The 22,646-nt window shown below is 36.3% G+C and overlaps 1 protein-coding gene across 1 annotated transcript in view; it reads left to right on the forward strand.

The window, feature by feature from the left end:
• The window catches only part of LOC109377110 (nuclear pore complex protein Nup153-like), an 89,567-nt gene that overhangs the window by 66,167 nt on the left and 754 nt on the right, over positions 1-22,646 (forward strand). Inside the window, exons 13-15 of the mRNA XM_019633368.1 lie at positions 1,541-1,628; positions 15,139-15,741; positions 20,497-20,766. Of these exons, the coding sequence (XP_019488913.1) occupies positions 1,541-1,628; positions 15,139-15,741; positions 20,497-20,766 (961 nt within the window). The remainder of the gene's footprint in view (positions 1-1,540; positions 1,629-15,138; positions 15,742-20,496; positions 20,767-22,646) is intronic.

Raw genomic sequence — 22,646 nt, forward strand, 5'->3', positions numbered from 1 at the left:
AAGAAAAGACAAAAATTGTATGATTATATCAAGAGATGCAAAAAAAGCATTTGACAAGATACAACATCCATTTATGATTAAAACACTTAAAATGGGTATAGAAGGAAAATAGTTTAACATAATAAAGGCCATATATGACAGACTCTCAGCTAATATCATCATTAACGGTGAAAAACTGAAGCCCTTCACTTTATGTTCAGGAACAAGACAGGGCTATCCCCTATCACCACTGTTATTCAACATACTATTGGAAGTCCTAGCCAGAGCAATCAGACAAGAAACACAAATAAAAGACATCCAAATTAGGAGTAAATTTCATTTTCTAAAAAGCACTTTTAGTATTTCTTTAATAATTTGGAAAAACAGGTACAAACGACCTCTTCAAACAACACTGGCCATCCGGTATTTACATTTTTGTCTCCAATTATAAAATCTACTGAGGCATATGTACTACCTCATCATCTATAAGTAGTAACTAAGCAATATTTATTGATTTTAAAGATATACTGTATTTCTTGAAATCCAAGATGCCATGGGTGGTACAAAATACAATTATTTTTCTTTTACGTGAAAAAATATATATAATGTACAGAAAACTTGAATGAGTGAACACCTATATACTATTTTCTATACATATGTATATATGTATGTTCGAGTACACATGTATATAGACAAACACACATAAGCATAAGTATTTTGTCATGTGCCGTTTGATAGTTAAATGCAAACATCTAATACTCTTAGTACTTTTCCGTGGATCCCCTAAGTAAAAGGACATTCCTTTGAATACCCACAATACAGTTATGATGCCCATAAAATTTATTGTAACATGATATAATTACACTCCATAGTCAGATTTCCTTATCAGAGCCATACTGTCCTTTAATTGCTGTTTTGTTTCTCTTGGTTCTAGATCCAATTAAGATAAGGAACTAATCAATTGAATCATAATGCATTTAGTTAATGTGTTTTTTGTACTGCCTGAAACTTAGAAAAGTTTTGGGGTTTTATAAAACATATGTATTCTTTTATTTATTTATAACTAAAATAAATTTTTCCGGTAAAAATAATTAGTTCAGTACTCAGCTTGCACCACCCTTATTTGGCATGTTTATCAGTTTGACATGTTGCCCTTTGTATTTCAGCGTGTCCTTGTTTTCTGTCACTGTGAGATGTTCCAGATCATTTTGTAGTTTCCGGCTGCCTGCCTGACACCTGTCCATTGTCCAAAAACTCCCATACTTTTTATTAAAAAATGACATTTAGAAATCCAGAAGTGGGCATTAGGAACACATTATTTTATTCTATATACTACTTTGATAGAAAAAATGCCTAAGAAATTAAAAACACTGTTGTTAAACTATGATACACCACTTGTTATAAGAGCATCCCAACTTTAGAGACTGTAAAATATGAAAAACTGTGAATTTTATAAAATAAATGAAATTAAATATATTTTTGGCTTGGAATGAGAAAGCTCTATGTTTGAGATTTGTTTAAAACTAATTTGACACTTAAAGGATCACTTTTCTCTTGACAGGTTGGAGTCACATTTAGTGAGCCTGTTGCAAAAACAGCAGAACTTTCTGAGTCTAGTAGTATTTCAGAACCAATTACAAATAGTTCAGGTGAGTAAAATTTTCTCATAATCTTTTGCATAAAAATAGTTGCATATATTAGACTAGCATTTCAAGTTTTTTTCACATTGGGCAATACACATAAATGCCTTTATTTGAATGAAATTAGCTCAGAAAAGCAAACAGGAATGAGTACCAACTTTATGACAGTGTGTTTTAGTGATTATCCTCAGAGATACTTAGCATCCTAAATGTTAATATTACAGTTCAGTTGTGAGAGGGATAGTGGTAACAGCAGATTCATCCATTGTCTTTGAATAGCCAAAATAAAATGACGGTTTATTATAAATAAAATCTGATTATAGGAAACTCAGGGGTTGCCTACCTGGTAATTGTACTGGATTCCATTTATATTTTACTGTTCAGTTCACAAGCGTTTTTATGTGTCAGGGTTATGCTGGCCTCTGCAAAGAGGCCTCTGTTCTTAATTCTGAATTCAAGAAATGGGCATAATTGAGGGAACTAAATGAATAATCAGGTAATTAAATAATAGGATTTTTTATGGTAATGGTGGTTTTCTTTCAAGTGTATGGTGTTTAGGAAATGAAAAATCATCTGCAGTTAGTAACTCATGACAAGAATTTTCGAGCATTTTACCCAACAAATAATAGCGAATGCAAGGGTAAATTAACAAGAGAAAAAGCATGACATAGTTCAAAAATTGCAAATAGTTTGTCATGAGGTTGAAAGGTAGCTTTAAATTCTAAAAATTCCTGAATGCTATGCTGAACAATTGGATTTTAACCTGAATGTAGTAGTAAGACATTGAGTGATTTTTATGGGGGTGAGGTACCTGGAGTAACAGAATATGTTGAGTGAGGGAGTGGGTATTACAGACTGAGACATCAGGTAGTTTTGTGTGCCCCATCCAGAAGGGTTTTATTTGACTATATGTTTTAAAACAAATCAAAGAACCAGGACATAGAAGCGAGGAAGGTGTTTGGCTTTGGATGCTATGGAAGGTCATAAGAGCATAGATTGCGGGAGTGGCACAAAGTGAGAATTGATTGGTGTGTTTGCAATCCTATTTTTCTTTGAATCCAACAGCCGTTTAAGAGAAAGTAACAAGCACATTTCAGGTGTAATTCTTTCCACAAGATTTTTTTCTTTAATGTTACTATGAATTCAAGAGGAATGAACCTATTCAATTACCATTTTCATGCCTGGTTATGAGAAAAGATATTAAAATCATTCTCAATTTTTAAAAATGTTTTACTAATGGTAATGGAATGAATAACAATTTATTGAAACAAATTTTGTGTTTCATTATTCTGGGGGAATTCCCAGATTTTTAAGGAGTTCATTAAGTAAGAGAGGCACATTCAAATGGTGATAATTGTTTATTCTCTTTGTCAGCACCTGATTGTCACCACTTCTATCATTAAGAAGCTGATTGAAAATGTAGAGTCATGATTAACTACTTTGTGACAGAGGCTAAATTTTCCATTATCTTCTTTTTCCATCATATTGAGTACACTTCAGGGAATCCTTAAATTACTAAAAGCAATTTAATTTTTATTATAAAGGAAGATAGAATATGGTAAAGTGATAAAAACATCAGTTCTTTTTTCACATTGTTATAAGAGGTGAATTTGGTGTTTTCCACATTTTTGTTGTTGAGGTAAAATTGACATAAGATACAATTAATCATTTTAAAGAGCCAATTCATTGTGGTTAAGTATATTCTCAATGTTGTGCAACAACGATCTCTGTCTACTCCCAAACCTTTTTAACTCCCAGAGGAAACCTGTATCCATTACACACTTGCTTTCCATTTCCCCTTCCCCTCAACTTCTGTCAAATACCCATCTGTGTTTGGTTTCTGTGTATTTGCCTATTGTGGTGTCATACAGTGTCACTTTTTGCTTGTGATTCACTCAAGTTGTGTTATGGATGAGTCCATTTCGTTTATGACTGAATGATATTCCATTGTATGGATATAGTAAAACTCTTCTGTGTATCCATTGATGGACATTTGTGCTGTTTCCCCCTTTGGGCTGTTGTAGACAGTGCTGCTGTAAATAAGCTTGTACGTGTATTTGTTTGAATACTGGTCCCAGTACTTTGGGTATATATCTGGGAATGGACTTGATGGGTCAGATGGTAGTTATATGTGTAACTTTCGGAGGCACCACAAAAATGGTTTTCTCAGCAGCTAGCTCATTTTATATTCCTCTAGGAATATATGTGGGTTCTAATTTCTTTACCTTCTTACCACATTTATTATTTTTCTTTTCTCACTATAACTGTTCTAGTGGTTGTGAAGTGATGCTTCATTGTGGTTTTTATTTGCATTTCCCTAGTGATCAGTGGTGAGCCCCTTTCCATGTGCTTGTTGGCTGTTTATCTTCTTTATCAGATGTATGATTTGTAAATGATTTCTCTAATACAATGGGTTGTCTTGATAATGTCTTCATACTTTCTCGATAACTTCCTTACATTCACAATATTTTTAATTTTAGTAAAGTTTCAAATTTTGTTTTGCTTTTTCTTTTGGTGTCAAATCTAAGAATCTATATTCAAAATCCATTGTCATGAAAATATGCCTCCTAAGTTTTCTTCTAACAGTGTTACTGTTTAGTCCTTATATTTAGATCAATTATCTATTTTCAGTTAATTTTTTTTCATGGTGTGAGGTGTAGGGTAGGCAGGATTTTTTTTGAAACTGTTTTTTAATTGGCATCACTTCAGAAGAAAAATCTGGTTATTTATATTTTATTATAGAAAATTTCAAACATTCTCAGAAGTGTAACAATAGACTGAATCCCTAATTCTCTTTTCTCAGCTTCAACATTTACCACTTTGTGACCAGTCTTGTCCCTCCTTCTCTCCCTCCCTTTCTTCCTTCTTCCCTTTTCACACATACAGACACACCTGTGAGGTTATTTTGAAACAATCCCACGCATTTTAAATCTGTAAACAGAAACTCCCCCTTTAAAAATATGACAACCAAGCCATTATCATCCTGAAAGTATAGATTTCTTCCTTCAAGTAAAGGAATATGTTGGTTTTGGAAAGTTTGGAAAATATTGAAAAATAAAAACAATAAATAAAAACCACTCATCAGCAGCTATTATTACTCTTTAGATAAAAACATTCAAAATCTTCTATACTTTTTAACCTGCTTTTACCCATATCTGTGGTTTTTTTATTATTAGTTTCAGATGCATAAAATAACATAATATTACACACCTAAAAAAGTGATAACCCCAACTAGTCTACTACCCATCTGACATCATACATAGCTATGACAATATCATTGACTATATTCCCTATGCTGTACTTTACATCTTGTGACTAAATATATATTTTAATTGCAGTTGACATTCAATATCATTTTCTATTAATTACAGGGCTACAGCACAATGGTTAGACATTTATGTAACTTAGGAAGATATTCCACCAATAAGTCTAATACCTATCTGACACCATATATAGTTTTTACATTATTGACTATATTCCCCATATTTCACATCCCCATGACTACTTTGTGACTACCCATTTGTACTTCCTAATACCTTCACCTTTCTCATCCATCTTCCCAACCAGCAACCTTCAGTTTATTCTCTATATCTATGAGTCTGTTTCTGTTTTATTTACTTGTTTATTCTGTTCTTTAGATTCCACATATAAGTGAGATCATATGGTAATTGTCTTTCTCAGTCTGACTTATTTTGCTTAGCATAACTAGGACCATCCATGTTGTTGCAAATGGTAAGATTTCATTCTTTTTTACAGCAGAGTAATACTACATTGTATGAATGTACCACAGTTTCTTTATCCAGTCATGTTTTGATGGGCACTTCGGTTGTTTCCATATCTTGCAGTAAGCATAGGGGTGCATATATTTTTTTGAATTATTTTTTCGGGTTTCTTTGGATAAATATCCAGAAGTGGAATTTCTGAGTCAAAGGTAGCTCTATTTTTAATTTTTTGAGGAACCTCCATACTGTTTTACATAATGGCTGCACCAAATTGCAATCCCTCCCACAGTGCGGGAGGGTTCTCTTTCCTCCATATTCCTTCCCAATACTTGTTGTTTGTTGACTTATTGATGATAGCCATTCTGGCAGGAGTGAGGTGATCTCAGTGTGGTTTTTATTTGCATTTCCCTGATGATTGGTGACATTGAGCATCTTTTCATGTGTCTATTGGCCATTTGTATGTCCTCTTTGAAGAAATATCTCTTCATCTCTTTGGCCCATTTTTTAATTGGATTGTTTGTGTTTTTGGTATTGAATTGTATGAAATTTTCATAAATTTTGGATATTACCCTTTATCAGATATATCATTGCCAAAATCATCTTCCATTCAGTAGGATAGCTTTTTTTTTATGTATACACATGTAAATGTGTTTCTTTCTTTTTCTTTTTATTAGTGTAGAAAATAATGTAACATTTACACACCTTACTGATTGATAACACACCACCCCCATCTGCTACACTTCTGACATTGTATATAGTTGTTAAATACCATTGACTATGTTTCATAAGCTGTATTTTATATCCCGTGACCATATACATGTATATAATTTTGTTTTGTTGATGGTTACCTTTGCTGTGTAAAACTTTCCATAGATGTAGTCCCATTCATTTATTATTTTTCTTTTGTTTCCTTTGCCTGAGGGGATATATCAGCAAAAATATTACTGAGGATAATGTCTACAAGTTTACATCCTATATTTTCTTCTAGGAGTTTTATGGTTTCGGGTTTTACATTTAAGTCTTTAATCCATTTTGAGTTTATTCTTGTATATGGTATAAGATGGTGATCCATTTTCATTTTTTTGCATGTATCTGTCCAGATGTCCCAGCACCATTTATCAGCACCATTTATTGAATAGACTGTTTTACCCCAATGTAAATACTTGCTTCCTTTGTCATAGATTAAATGACCTTACAGGCATGGATTTATTTCTGACCTCTATTCTGTTCCATTGATCTATGTGTCTTTTTTTATGCCAGAACCATGCTGTTTTGATTACTGTGGCCTTGTAGTATAATTTGATATTATGTAGTGTGATACCTCCAGCTTTGTTCTTCTTACTCAGGATTGCCATGGCTATTGGTGGTCTTTTATGGTTCCACATACATTTTAGGATTATTTATTGTAGTTGTGTGAAATATGCAAAATTTTGTTGTTTTGATAAGGATTGCATTGAATCTATAGATTGCTTTGGGTAGTATGGACATTTTAAGTATTATTTCTTTCTATCCTTGAGCATGGTGTATGTGTCCATTTATTTCTATCTTCTTTAATTTCTCTCTTAAATGTCTTACAATGTTTTAAGTACAGTTCTTTTACTTCCTTTGTTATATTTATTCATATTTTTATGCAATTCTAAATGGTTTTTTTCTGAATTTCTCTTTCTCATATTTCATTATTGGTGCATAAAAATGCACCCAGTTTCTGAATATTAATTTTGTATCCAGTTACTTTCCTAAATTCATTAATCAATTCTAATAGTTTTTTTGTGAAATCTTTAGGGTTCTCTCTATATAGTATTATGTCATCTACAAATGATGGCAGTTTTACTTCGTCCTTTCCTGTTTAGATGCCTTTCGTTTTTCTTGTCTGCTTGCTCTGGCTAGGACTTCCAGTACTGTGTTGGATAAAAGTGGTGAAAGTGATCATCCTTCTTTTGTTCCTTATCTTAAGGAGAATGCTTTTACCTTTTCCCCATTGAGTATGATATTAGCTGTGAGTTAGCCATATATGGCCTTTCTTATGTTGAGGTATGTTCCCTCTAGTCCACCTTTGCTGAGAGTTCTTATCATAAATGGATGCTGGATTTTGTTTAATGCTTTTTCTGCACCTACTGATAATGACCATATGATTTTTATTTTTCATTTTGTATATGTGATGAATAACATTAATTGATTTGAGGATATTTAACAAACCTTGCATAGCAGGAATGAATCCCACTTGATCGTGGTTTATGATCTTTTAACATATTGCTGAATTTGGTTTGCGAATATATTGTTGAGGATTTTGGCATCTGTCTTATTAGTAATTTTGGGCTATAGTTTTTTGTTGTTTTTTCGTAATATCTTTGACTGGTTTTGGAATCAAGGTAATTGTCGTCTCTTAAACTGAGCTGGGGAGCCTTTCCTTCTCTTGGATTTTTTGGAATAGTTTGAAGAGAATAGGTATTAATCCTTTTTTGAATGTTTGGTAAAATTTACCTGTGAAGATATTTGGTCCAGAACTTTTGTTTGTTGGGAGCTTGTTGATTACTGATTTGATTTCATCGGTAGCAGGTGATCTGTTCAGGTTTTTTGTTTCTTGATTCACCCCTGAAAGATAGTTTGCTTGTAAGAATTTATCTATTTCTTCCATATTGTTTGCTTTGTTGGTATATAGTGGCTTGTAGTATTTTTGAATTTTTTTTTGTATTTCTGTAGTGTCTCTTGTCACTTCTCTTTCATTTCTGATTTTATATTTGTGTCCTCTCCATTTTATTTTTGATGAGTCTAGTTAAAGGTTTGTTCATTTTGTTTATCTCTCAAAAAAACCCAGCTCTTGGTTCATTGATGTTTTGTCATGTTTTTTAGTCTCTGTTTCATTTATTCTCTGATCTTCATTATTTCCATCTGTCTACTTACTTTGGACTTTGTTTAGTCTTTCTTTTCCAGTTCCCTTATTTGTAAAGTTAGACTGTTTATTTGAGAGTTTTCTTATTTCTTGAGGCAGGCCTGCATTGCTATGAATTTTCCAATTAGGACTGCTTTTTCTGTGTTACTGTGTTTTTGTTTTCGTTTTCGTTTGTCTCAAGGTATCTTTGGATTTCTTTCTTTATATCATTGTTGACCCATTCATTGTTTAGTAGCATGTTATTTAGCCTCCATGTGTTTGTGTGTTTTTTATTTTTTCTTGTAATTGATGTCTAGTTTCATACCATTGTGATCAGGGAAGACACTTGATATGAGTTCCATGGTCTTACATTTATTGCACCTGAAAGAAATGTATATCTGGTGCTTTGGGGTGAAATGCTCTAAAAATATCAATTAAATCCATCTGGTCTAGTGTGTCATTGAAAGCCGCTGTTTCCTGTTTGATTACCTGTCTGGAAGATCTATCCATTGGTGTCAGTGGGTTGTTAACAAATTGAGGACAGGGCATTTAAATTGTTTAAATGCATGTTCCCAGGGTTTAAACCATTGAAATCAACTTTTATACTGTGTTTCTTTAAAAATTTGTAACAAATTAGCTAACTATTTTTGTGAACTGAAATTTTCAGGAAATACTCACCAAAGACCTAGTAGTGCTTGAGCGTGTGATACCTCTGGAAACATTCCCCCTCAATGTATAGACACAAATCTGCATCATGGGTCCCCAGTGTGTTAAAGTCTTTTACTCTGATGGTGTTACTGTCCATCTCTGCCTTTATGTCATTCAGTATTTGTTTTATCTATTTAGGTGCGCCTATGTAGGGTGCATAAATGTTTATTAGGGTCATGTCCTCTTGAAGGATTGATCTTTTTACCATTATGTAATGTGCTTCTTTGTCTCTCATTATAGTCTTTGTTTTAAAGTCTATTTAATCTGATATAAATATCATTACCCCAGCCCTTTGTTCCATTTCCATTTGTGTGAAATATCTTTTTGCATCCCTTTACTTTCAATCCATGAGTGTCTTTCAATCTGAGGTGGGTCTCTTGTAGACAGCATATGTAGGGGTCCTGTTTTCATATCCATTCAGCTACATCATGTCTTTCACTTGGAGCAGCGGTTCTCAACCTTCCTAATGCCGTGACCCCTTAATACAGTTCCTCATGTTGTGGTGACCCCAACCATAAAATTATTTTCGTTGCTACTCTATAACTGTAATTTTGCTACTGTTATGAATCGTAATGTAAATATCTTTTTGTTTTCCGATGGTCTTAGGCAACTCCTGTGAAAGGGTCGTTCAACCCTCAAAGGGGTTGCAACCCAGAGGTTTAGAACCACTGACTTGGAGCATTTAATCTGTTTACATTCAACGTGATTATTGATAGGTACATAGTTATTGCCATTTTATGATTCATATTTTTTATCTTTGTTTTTTTTCCTCCTTTCTTCCGCTTAAAGATGCCCTTTTAACATTTCTTGTAAGACTTGCTTGGTGGTAATGAATTCCTTTACTTTTTTTCCTCTGGGAAGCTCTCTCTGTCTCCTTCAATTGTAAATGGTGGCCTTGCTGTGTAGAGCGATCTTGTTGTAGGCCCTTTTCCATTACTTTGACTATTTCCTTACACTCTCTTCTGGCCTGCAAAGCTTCTGTTGAGAAATAAGCTGACAGCCTGTAGGAGCTCCCTTGTAAGTAACTAGCTGTCTTTCTCTCGCTGCTTTTGAAATCTTTCTTTGTCTTTAACCTTTACCTTTTTTATTATGATGTGCCTGGGTTTGGGATTCCTCTTTTTTGGAGCTCTCTGTGCTTCCTGGGCTTGTATGTCTATTTCCTCCACCAAGTTAGGGAAGTTTTTAGTCATTATTTCTTCAAATAGGGGTCTCAATTCCTTGTTCCCATTTTATTCCTCTGGTACTCCTATAATATAAATGTTGTTACACTTGATGTTATCTCACAGGTCCCTAAAACGTCTTCGGTTTGTTTTTGTTGTTCTGAATGGGTGTTTTCTGTTTCCTCATTTTCTACGTGGAAATCGCTGACTCAATCCTCCGCTTCTGATCTGCTCTTGATTCCTGCTAATGTAGTCTTCACTTCACTTATTATTTTTTTTTATTTCTGATTGGTTCTTCTTTATAGCTTATATGGCTGTTTTTATGCTTACTGTATCTTTGTTGAAATTCTCACAACATTCCTTAAGCATTCTTATAACCAGTGTTTTAAACTCTACTCTGGTAGATTGGTTTCTTCCATTTCATTTAGTTCTATTTCTGGAGGTTTCTCTTGTCTTTTATTTGGGACATATTTCTTTGTTTCCTCATTCTGGCTGCCTGTCTGTGTTTGCTTCTGTGTATAATGTAGAGCTCCTATGTCTCTCAGTCTTTGTTCAGTGGCCTAAGTAATATGTGTCCTGTACAATCTCCCTGATCACCTGTGCATGTGTTCCAAGAGTTTGTTTCCCTTGGGTGTATTCTCCATTTGTATGTGAGCCTTGATTGCTTTTGGTGCTTCAGTGGTTTGGTTTGACTCCCAGGCTGACTGACTGTAAGAATTGGCTATGACCACAGTGATTGAGCTGCTGTGTGGCGGCTAATCCCTGAGAGAAGGATTTGCCTCTATGGACTCTGTGCCTGTTGAGACCCCCTTAAGAGTGTGCCATTTTGGGGGCTAACCAGGTAGTGCTCTGGTGTGGTCTAAAACTGCCCTCTTGGTATGTTGTTTGTGGTTTATCCTGACAGGGGTTCCTATGTAGGCCAATATCAGGCTTACCCTTTACTGGTTCATGATTACCTTGTACAAAGTTGTATGTCATTGGCTCCTGCCCATACTGGACTTGGGGGCTTGTGAACATGGCCTCACTGTGATCCGAGGCCAGCTGCCACCAGTAGTGGGCCTGGGAGAGCTTAGCAAAATCCCAGGGACCCCTAGGCCTCTTGCCACCTGCTGGCTGCCCATAAGGCTCAGGCTTTGAGAAAGCCTCCTTAGATGAGAGGGACAGTCTGGTGTACCTGGTGTTGAGAGTGCCTTTGGTGATGCAGCACTAGCTGGGTGGGGCTGGGATTCTACCAGATCAATGTGGTCTAAGATTTGGCCTTTTGAGGGAGACTTCATCATAGAAAAAATGATGCCCTCCTGTAGGCTTCATGTGAGGTAGGCTCCACACAAAAATAATAATTGCTCTCCCACCAGCCCTCACTCAGAAGCCACAAAACTTAGTCTTTTCCCATATATATGTCTGGCACCTCTTGACTTGCCGTCCCATCAGCAAAGACTAGGTGAATGTTTGTAAGTGAGTCTGTGCACTGGCCCTTTAAGAAGGCATCTGGGTTTCCATCTGGCTACCATCTCACCAGTATGGGCCAACAGAGACTTGGCTGATTTTCATTGCCAGGTGTTGTGGGAACTCCTCTTCTTGGCACAATACCACTGGGCTAGGGAACCAGCTGTGAGGCTATGACCCCTTCCTCTTTTGGGGGCTCCTTCTCCAGTGAGGTGTCTCTCCCAGTGTTCAACCACTATCTGTGAGTTTGGCGCAGGCTGTTTCACATTCTGCCCCTCCTACCAGTCTCAATGTGGCCTTTCCTTTATGTCCTTAGTTATAGGAGTTCTGTTCATCTAGTTTTCAGATGATTCCTTAGTTTAGTGTACTATAATTTATTTCTAGTTTTGGTGTGACCCTGGGATGCAGTAGGCATAGCATTTACCTAATTTCCCATCTTGGACCCAAAATAATGATCCTTTTAAGATGGATTTTTGTGGCTGCACAGCATTCCATCATGTCAGTGTTCTGTAATTTATATAACGAGCTCTGTATTGAGCATTAATCATCCAGGTTTGCAATATAACTGAAGGATATTTTCAGTCATAGGGTGAATTTCTAGAAATGAAATAATTCACTCACTTGAATGTTTTTTAAGGTTTTTGATTAATATTGTAAATTTCTGTGTATTGATTATATATTTCATGCAGTGTATCATCAGTTTTATCTAGTTGCCATACCCTATTCAGTGCTTCAGCTTGATTTTCTTGATTACCAATAAAATCCCTTGTGTAATAATTACAGCTTTTATTTTTTTCCTTTTTGGAGGAAAGATCTACAGTGTGAGAAATAGTATTTTTACTTCCTTGTAATGGCAAGTTAACCCTGTACTTTTAAATTTGTTCACTATCTTTGAATTACAGTGACTTATTTCTTGATGGTTTACAGGTTGATATAATTATCTTTGAAAGTTCTTTTTAATACATATAACTTGAGTCCAATTATTTTTCTCTTGGCATATTTTTTATAATGAAAAAAATTACAGCTCAAGATATCATTGTAGTGAAGTGTTCAAGCTGTAAGAAGCAGCTCGATGAAGATTGTGAGAGCCCTTTTAGACCTGCTATAGCCTTGAAAGAAAGAAGTGTCCTAGATGTTCTGAAAAACCCTAGGAAGATAATGGCTACCTTTGCGAGAGTTTAAAATCTTAATTGTAAATTCATGATCTTGTTTTAATGTTATTTGTGGTATACATTAGTCTTTTAAACAATTATGGCTAATTTGATAGGCAACTGTCTTCTGAATGTAGATGTAGGCAGATGTAATTTATTTGAGAGAAATATCTTAGACACTATTTCTTTAGAATTCAAGGACTTTGTACTATAATGAAATATCTGAGAGGCAAGTATAGGAGACTATGAAGCAAGTATAGAATGAGAAAATGAATAGAAAATTAATAGAGACAGTCTAATATAGAATAAAAGTAAATAACCTGATGTTTGACTTAGACATGTGTTTTTCATGAGAAGGACATGAACTGCCAAGTTATTCTCCAGTTATTCTCCATGAACTTCTCAAGTTATTCTCTAGTTGTAGTGTGTGTGTGTGTGTGTGTGTGTGTGTGTGTAAAAAGACCAACAAAAATTTGCTAATTCCAAATATATAATAGGGACAGTGCTTACTTAAAAAAGATGTAAAAGCTAGTAGGTAATAATTTGAAGGCAATGACTAGAAATGCTCAAATAAGAATAAGTTTTCAGTATGAAAATGAAAGAGGATAGTCACAAGTTGAATTGTTATGTGTACAATTATAATGTATAAATGTTTATAAGATAATTTAGTAGGTCACAACGAGTTAAGATTCAGTAGATGTGTTCATGTATAATTGAATAGGAATTTCAAAGTAAGGTTTGCTTCTACAACAACCTTAGAAGAATTAGGTTTTTTTGGTCTAGCCCTCTCATTTTATAAATGAGTACACTGCCTGCAGGAGTCTCAGTAATTTAGATGATTTTATGCAGTTAAAGCAAAACTCCCAAAATCCAGTACCAAATTCATATTCATCAAATTCATATAGTTTATGTCCATATAAGTTCCACTTTGCATTCATAATGTCCACTCCTCTCCCCTTTTAACTTCTTTAAATATGAAAAATTGGAGTAGTATGTTCTTCAGAGGGAAAATCTGAAAAAGTGGAAAGAATAGAAATCTGTAATACCTTGAGATGGTGACTGTTAACATTTTGCCAACCTTAGGTACTCAAATTACACATTAACAAAATGATGCATTGTTGACCACTGGGAGTAACTGAGATATGTGGAATTGTTTTGCTATTGTGCTAAAAATAGGTGTAAGCTGAATTATTTCTTGGTTGCAGTAGAAACTCTGTAACAGAAGCCTTTGAGATCTTGCTGCCCAGCGTATGTCATTAGTTTGGCTCATGTAAACTCTTATAAAAAAATAAATAAATAAATAAAAAATCTTGTAACAACCTTCTATATCTCCTTCCCCTCTCATTTTACTTTCCTTTGGTGCTAATAGCTAGAGAAATGGGTCTCTGAGTTTGTTGATATGAGTAAAGGAAGTTAGTTGGTCCAAAGTAAAGGATTGAAACATCATTCCCACAAATAAAGAGTAATTTCAGTGAATTCAATGATAGCAGGTTTGGTAGGACAAATACTTTTTTCTTCCTATTACTCCATGGTTTTACCTTAATTGTCAAATAATTTCAATTAATTGAAACCTTAATTGTCTAAATATATCTTCAGGGGTTGCAAAATGTTTAACAATGTGAAAGGCTCTGAGAGTATACTTGGAGAGTCATTGAGGCAATTTTTATAATATTAGTGTTTGGTAATGGCGTGTAGGCATGTATTTGAGTAGCATGAGCTTGTGCTCCAATAGGATTGACTGGGTTTTAATAATTTTTGTATTGCTAGGAGTGACCAGATGATGTGGTACATCACTGTTGGAATTTTTTATCATATTTGTCATTGAACGGTTACTTTTCTAGAGCTCTATAGAGTTTAACAGAATTAAAAATAATTCTTCCCACTTTGTTATATTTTGGAAGGACATCTGTACACTGACCATATCTATACAGCTCAGCTGGTTTTGACTGAAAGTAGAGGATACCACACTAGTGGATTATAACTGGATAAAACTCAAAGATAAAAGACATTGAAATCATTTGGTATAGCCAAGGGAATACTTGAAAGGAGAGACAGATCAGGGAGGAAAGCTATAAATATACTGTATGTAGATCAGAGATCAGGAAGGCAAAACATAGTGTAGCAAAAATAGACGACAGTAGCTTCGGTCAGTACATTACTACAAATTAAAGCCTAGACTTAGGTATTGGGTGAATTATAATAAATAGAAACTTTGAGAAGAAGGTGATATCCTATAAATAAAACATCTTTTGCAGATTTTGACTAGGTCTAAGTGTCACTCATTAATTATGTGATGAATAAATAGTGATCAGGTGAAAATCACCTCTTAAGTAGTCCATCTTGGATTGTAGTAACTCAACAATGAGGTCGATATGTTTTCTCCCAGTAATACTATTAGTTAACATTTTGATTGGAAAGTCTTCCCTACCTTTGTCTTTTCACTCTTCTCTTCCCCCACTGTAGGTATCACATCACCAAAGACAGATTCCCTTGCTGCTCAGCCTACCACCACAGGCCCTGCTGTGTCTACAAGACCAGGAATAAATAGTTTGTCTTCTAGTAGAATTGGGACAACTAGATTGCCGTGGCAGCGTGATCCTTATCTATATGTGAACAAAGTTACAGGCAACAACTGCATTGTCCATCAAGAAACAAAGCTGCCACCAAGTGATACTGCTAAACAGGCTGAAATTGGAACACCAAGAAAAAGTGGCAGACCAACTCTGCGTGCATCGGGAACAGGTTGTCGAGACAAAATTAAACCAGCAGTAGGAACTTGGAATTGCGATACCTGTTCAATGAAAAATAAACCAGAAGTGAGAAGATGTGTAGGTTGTGAAACACTCAAACGTGGAATTTGTTTTAAGAGAGTCCTTACGTTGCCAGTAGCTTCAGAAAGAGCTGTAACCATGGCTGCTTCATCTTCCAGCTGCACTGTGACCACTGGTGCCTTAGGATTAGGAAATAAATCAGAAAAGCTTGCGGGGTATTGGCAGTGCCCTGTATGCTCTAATTATAATAATAGAAAAAACAAGAAATGTGCGACCTGTATATGTGAGATACCAGGTATGTTTTTGGCTGTTTGGAAGGATTTTGTTCATTGCTTCAGTAAAACATTTTACTTTATTCTCTGTCCAACCACTAAGAACAACGTGAATATTTTAAATGTTTTGGGATGAGTATTTCCTCATACATCTTAAGTTTTCTTGAGGATAAAATTATTTGCTTGGGGCTAGATTTTTATGCTAACTTAGGATAGGCTGTGTTTAATCAGCCCAGTATATACTTTCACCTCCTCTTTCTATGCCTTTTTATCAGAAACGTCTTACTCTTCTTGATCATTTTCTTTTTTTTTTAAAGATTTTATTGGGGAATTGGGAGAGGGGGACAGTGCTGGGGAATTGGGGAAGGGAAACAGCCAAGTTGTTGTCCTTCAGTCTTAGTTGTGGAGGGCGCAGCTAGCTCAGTTCCAAGACCAGTCACCATCCAGCCACCCGTCGGCAGTTCGTGGCTGCTCAGCTCAAGGTGCCATGTTCAATCTTAGTTGCGGGTGGGCATAGCGCACCATCCCATGTGGGAGTCGAATTGGCAACCTTATTGTTAGGAGTATGTGCTCTCACCAATTGACCCATCCTGCCACCTGTTGGCAGCTCAGCAGCAGCTCGGCTCGGGCGCAGCTCACTCGCCCATGTGGGAATCGAACCAGTGCCCCCATTGCTCAGAGCTTGCTCTCTTAATCAACTGACCCACTCAGCTGGCCCTTGATCATTTTCAAAGTTGACTAATATGCATGCTGAAAGGTCTTAGAAAGGGACAATCTTTGTTAAACCTTTATGCAAAATAAAATAGTACTTTGTTTTTCTGTAAGTCCAAGTGAAGTGTCTGGTCATTACTTCCAGGGAAGGTTTCATGAAGAGGCAGACTGTATTGCTTTACACAAAGGCTATGTCTGCATATTACTGGTGATACCTGTACCTGTATGTTATCTGCCAGAGACACTGCCTTGATAGCCAGTTACTGAATCATCAATGGAAAAGGCTAACTTAGGCAGTTACAAAAATGGAGTTATGTTTGAGTTTCTCCTGTTTTTCTGTTCAAACTTTAGAGCTACTAAAGATTCACATCTGGAAATGACTCTTTGCTGTTTTTGTAATACTGTTATATAATTAATTGTTACAGATATATGATGAAACATGATATAAGCATCCTGGATGTTATATGTAGTTTTATGTCTGCAGTGGCAAGCTCTTGAGTTATTAGCCTAGAACCCTGTCTGAGCACAAAGGCTGAGTCATATTTCTAATTCCTACTAAACATCTCCATGAGAATGAGATTTCAGAATCTTCATTCTGAAATACCTTTCCCTTCCCACCAGACACCTCTCCTCCCCTCCAAAATAATAATAAGGAAGCCCTGATGCATGCAGGAAAGCAAAATTAATTCAGAATTGAAGGGAGAATAAAACTTTGAGTCAGGCAATGAATTGTTAGACACAAGAAAAGGAAGCCCATTAATATATTAATGAACTTTGAATTCATCCTGTGAAAGATGAGCCATCGTTGTAAGTAGAGGAGTGATATGGTCAAACTTATATTTTGATAAATCACTTGTTGGATTTTTGAATGATAGATGTGAAGGTGACAAAATTTGGAGACCAGAGGACAGATTAGGAAGTTGTGTCAATAGTACATGCAAAAATAACGGTGATGTGTACTAAGGAAATCACATAAGGATGATGATGTAGAATAAGGTGTAGTTGAAGACGTGTTGATTTCAAGCTGCTGAAATTGACTTTCAGATATATGTGAGGCCTTTGGATGTACTGATAATGGATCCTCTGGGATAGAGGTACAGGTTTGGGAGTCATTAGTACACACTTTTCAAATACATCTTGGGAATAGAAGTGACAGAAAGTGAGTGAGCGGAGTGAGTAGAGAAGACAGCCTTAAACTGAGGTCTCCTAACTTAAGGGAGTGGCAGCAATAGAACTTTGTAACAGTTAATTTTTTAAAGGCATAACCAGAGAGGAAAGTTATGGCACTGGTCGATCTTGGAAGTATGGATTTAAGGGAACAAGACCAGAGGTCTCAATAAGAAGGCTGTTATTCAAGAAATGTGGGGAGCTTGAACTAGAATAGCAGTAGAAGGCTAGTCAGGAAAAGAGAATGAAGAAGGTTTGAGAAATATGTCAGAGAGGAGGAGCCATCTAGATGAGCTGATCAGGTGGATAGTGGAAAGAGACCACGGGGATGAAGATCAGAAGTGTGTATTCCAGGTACAAGTTGGGAAACAGTTTTGTTGGTGATTAAAACCATCAGAGTAGATGAGAGCTGGTAAGATGGGTACTGGACCAAAGATGGAATCTCAGGGAGCAATTTTATTGGCAAATGGAAGAGAACATACTAATAAAACAGAGCTCAGGAACTGGAAGAAGTGACAACAGCTAGAGACCATTTAGATAAATGGGAGTACCAGAATGAATGGCTCCCATGTAGTGACTTGAGAGTGAGCCGGCAAGCTCCATTTTCTGTAAATCATGCCACTGTGACCCATTCTGTAATGTGACCAACCCTGTCTCTACACAGTATGGAACTGAGACATTATTGGAAGAGCTTTTTCAAAAGTCTTCAGGAAGGTGGATGGGTTCAGGATCATCATATAACAATCAGTAGCTTTCCTCCAAATCGGCACGAAGGACAACATATCTCATTTGTATTTTGTAATAACTATAGCACCTGTTACATGCTAACATAAAAGACATATTTAACACTTGTTCCTCAATGAGAACATCCTTCTCCCAGCCCCCACCCCCAATATAATTTCAGTTCTTAAAAGGATTTTTATGGAGCTTGGCAAACTAAGTTACTTCTAAAATTCGTATGGAAGGGAAAATGCACAAGAAATCCTGGGGAGAGAGGCAAGCACACAGATAGGTTTGCCTTATTAAGTAGCAAACCATGTTATAAAGCTACAATAATTAAAAGAGTCTAGTAACAATAACTGTAGAGGAAACAAATGCACATATATTTAGAAATTTAACATGTCATGAAGGAAGAGTTATAAATTAGTGAGCAGAGGATGCACTAGTCAATGAATGCTGCAGAAAAAATTGGCTGTCATTTGGACAAATTGAAATCATAAATCTGCCAACATAAATTGCAAAATCAAGTTGATTAAAGCACAACTGTCTCCCACTATGTGAACTTGTTCTCCAAACACTGTATCCAGTTAGGTTTGCATTAAAGGCATATGTTTATTTTTATCAATCTAAATGCTGAAGGCTTTCTTATGTAAGATAGAAAATCCATAAGCCATAAACGAAGAGATGTATATGTGTGACTACACCCACATTTAATAGAACAGATGCTCATTTGATGAATCTGTATAAAAAACAATTCTGTTTTCTAATGAATTCTTAGAGTGTACGGTAGGAAAAATTGCTTTCTCTGATTACTTGTTTTTAAGATTTTTGTTTGGTTATTTCTGTCATCAAGATCAGAGGTCAGCAAACTACAGCTCGCGAGCCACATGCGGCTCTTTGGGTACGTTCAGTTTCAAAAGTTTGCCAACCCCTGGAAGAGCCAATCCTGTCCCTCACAACAATTTAAAAATTACTCAAGAACCATAAATATATTTTTACATAATCACCATTATGTGAATGATATCCTTTAAAAATTTTGTAAATGAAACTGTGATAGTTTTATTTTCATTTTCAATTTTACTTCAGAGCCACAGTTTGCAAACCGCAATTTGCTGACCCCTGGCGGCTCTTCCGTCTCAAAAGATTGCCGACCCCTGATCTAAATCAAGGTTCCTCAAATCCCATTTTTAGTTTCATGAACAATCATTCCTCTAATTTTAGTCCATCAGCCACTTTAGCTACTGGCAGCATATTTGGTAGTTCCACCCTTCGTCCAGGGCATCTATTGCTGCCTCTGTGTATAGACAGGCCAGCACTGTGAGCAGCTCGGCCTTCAGTAACTCTGCCACATCCAGAACATGTCAGTCTTTGGTTTTCTCTGAAGAGAGCAAACCAGCAACTCTATCTAGCATGGGTACAGCTGTTACCCCCTTTGTCTTTGGTCCCAGACCAGTAGGAATAATACTTCTTCTGGCTTCAACTTTGGAGCTACAACCATGCCTACCGCTACAGGTACTTTTACAAAAGGAAAAACACACATGCGTGTTATACTTGGATTGCCTTTAATTATATCACCTTTTAGAAATAATGCAGTCAGTTATCGCAAAACAACATGGGTGCTCCTAGGTCATCTATACCCAGGATGTTGGAGTTATTCACACTGTGGTATAATGTACATTTTTGTTTAAGTTTAATATAATTAACTGTTGGAAGCAGTTTTTCTAATCTCAGCAAGAGTGTTACCTTTCGTTTTTGTAAGAGTTCTTTTTGAAATGTAAGTCGTAAATAACCAGACACTGGGGTTTATTTTATTAGACATTAGGCCTTATTATGCAGTATATTCATGATTACAGCATTAGCTGATTCCTGCAATGTGTTAAATTTCTGATAAGAGGTCAGCTGTTTTTTCAGATATATTCCCTTCATTTAAAATTTTTCACTGCAAAGGTCGGGAATCTTGTTAATAGAAGTTTTTGTTCATATGGACTATGTTTTATTAAGCAGTGGTAGAGAGAATTGTATTCCTACAATTCTTAGAATCATCACTCAAAGCTTGGTGGCATTCAAAGGTAAGAGTCTGAAAAGAAGCTTGAAATTTGCTTTTGAGTTTATGATGATTTCTTGAGGATTATCGCCTTTCAGCTGTCATGATGATTTAAGTATTCTTTTTGGGCCTATAGGATCATCCTTTGTATTTGCCACTGGACCTTCAGCGCTATTTGCCAGCCCATTTTATGTGAACCAGACCGCAACGTTTGGACAAAGTCAAGGTGCCGGCCAGCCGAATCCCCCAGGCTTTGGATATTTGCCATTTTACACAGTGTTAGTTTTTGATGGTTGTCGGTCTGCACCACCTGCTTTAGGGACGATGTCAAGCAGTAGCCAGTCTCCCGTGTTTGGACAACAGCCTGGTCAGTCTGCAATTGGCCCTGGAGCAGCACCTACTTCCAGTGAGTGTGTAGTAGTGATGTGGTTTGTATCCGTACTCACGTTCTGTATGTCTTAGGTACAATTTTTTTCTTTGAACTTTGAAACCATTCATGTCTTTTTTTTTTTAATTGTCTCTTGTACTTGGCAGAATAGCAAGGTGTGTGCTTAGTCTTACCTATAAACCACATTCCCAACTTTGACACAACTTGAAGCATTTTTAAAGTTTTAAAGCATTTGATTAAAATGTAGTTATTTCTTAACTCTGATTTAGGTCTTGGATTCATTCCATCCCATTTCTCCCCACCTGACTTTGGAAATGCTCAAGCCTAGATTTCAACTGTAGTGTTTTCTGATCCTCTTTGTGATTGGATTTATCTCTGGAAGTTATACCCCAGTTCTAGTTCTCTTGCTGGGACAGTCCAGCCGAGTTGTCTCATGACACTTTCTATGTGATGTACTAGCCTTCTCACTTGTATCTTTCTATCTGAGGTGGGTCTCGCATAGACAGCATGTGTATGGTCATTTCCAGGGAAGATTTCATGAAGAAGTAGACAGTATTGCTTTATTTAAAGGCTGTGGCTGCATATTAATGGTGATACCCAGCTAGCTGGCTGCGAGGAGAAAATCTGCAAGTCTCCTTGCACGGTGTCCGAGTGGAAGCATGAAGTGTATAGCAGCAGGGGCTTTTCACCTGTCTGATGGATTGTGTTGAATTAAGCATTCACGTATTATACATTCACGTGCTTAAAGATCCGTCAATCTCATTCATTCCTCTGGTAGCATCTAACATACTTCATCAAATTAGTGATTTTTTTTGCTTATTATATACACCATTATTTTAGGTATCATTAAGAAAAAAGATGTCCAATGAAACTACATTATATCAGGAATTGTAAGACACAGCACAATTTCATAGATGTTAATATGTGGGGGGAAATACCATGCATCATAGAATTGATTAGGTACAATCATTAGGGGCCCACAGAATAAAAGATGCATTGGCAAATAACAGGTGAATCATGATGCAGTTGGGCTTTGGGATTTGGAAGGTACCCAGGTTTATTATCATGATTATTTTTTAAATTAAACAAAATGGAATTTTGCTAATATGCCTAAGGAAATTGGGAATTCCATATATAAATAAGAGATTACCCTCTTCTGAGCACTCTGCTCCTGAGTGCCACCATTTCTTCCATTAAATTAAGGGTCACTTTTTTGGTCCAGTACTCCAAGGACAGCGGTGGAAGGGGCATGGGAGTGCCAGCACTTAGCAAAAGAAAGGGCTGACTGAACTAGAGGTGGCTTGGTAAAGGATAAGGTCATCTTTACTCAAAATTGTTCTTAAAAACCAAACAATAATTTTTTTAAAAACCTTTAACTTCCTCTACATTGATCTTCAAGCAGAACCTGCATTGCTGGCCAACATCCTTTTTCAGTCCCTCTTCTAAGAATTCCAGGAAGGACTTGGGCCAGAAGTCACAGGATTAATTCTGCCTCCTGGGACTGTGCTTTTGAACCTAAATGTGCACTAAATCCCCTGGGGAGTATCTGTCATGCACGTGCCTCTTCAAATTTCCATACCCAGGTTCACTGCCCTTAGCATCTAAACTTTGCTTCAACTGGGGCACAAGGGGGCAGGGGCAGGCTTTCACACACCCTCTGCAGAAGTACTATGAGGCGGGGTGTCTGCGAGCTACACAGCCCTTAGTAGAGGGAAGAGAGGCAACCACCCCTCTCATGTCATTGCCTGGACTATTCAGAACCCAATAAGCAGGAAGAGAAGCTGCTTTTTGCTTGTGAAAGTCTCAGAATAGTGTGTCCCTGTCAAAGATCTTGTCTAATAAGTTAAAATGTATCAAAGTATTTGTTGTATTAGAGTAATGTGGGATTATGGTGATTT

Source organism: Hipposideros armiger, unplaced genomic scaffold, assembly GCF_001890085.2.
Source record: "Hipposideros armiger isolate ML-2016 unplaced genomic scaffold, ASM189008v1 scaffold_1292, whole genome shotgun sequence".
NCBI classification, from domain to species: domain Eukaryota; kingdom Metazoa; phylum Chordata; class Mammalia; order Chiroptera; family Hipposideridae; genus Hipposideros; species Hipposideros armiger.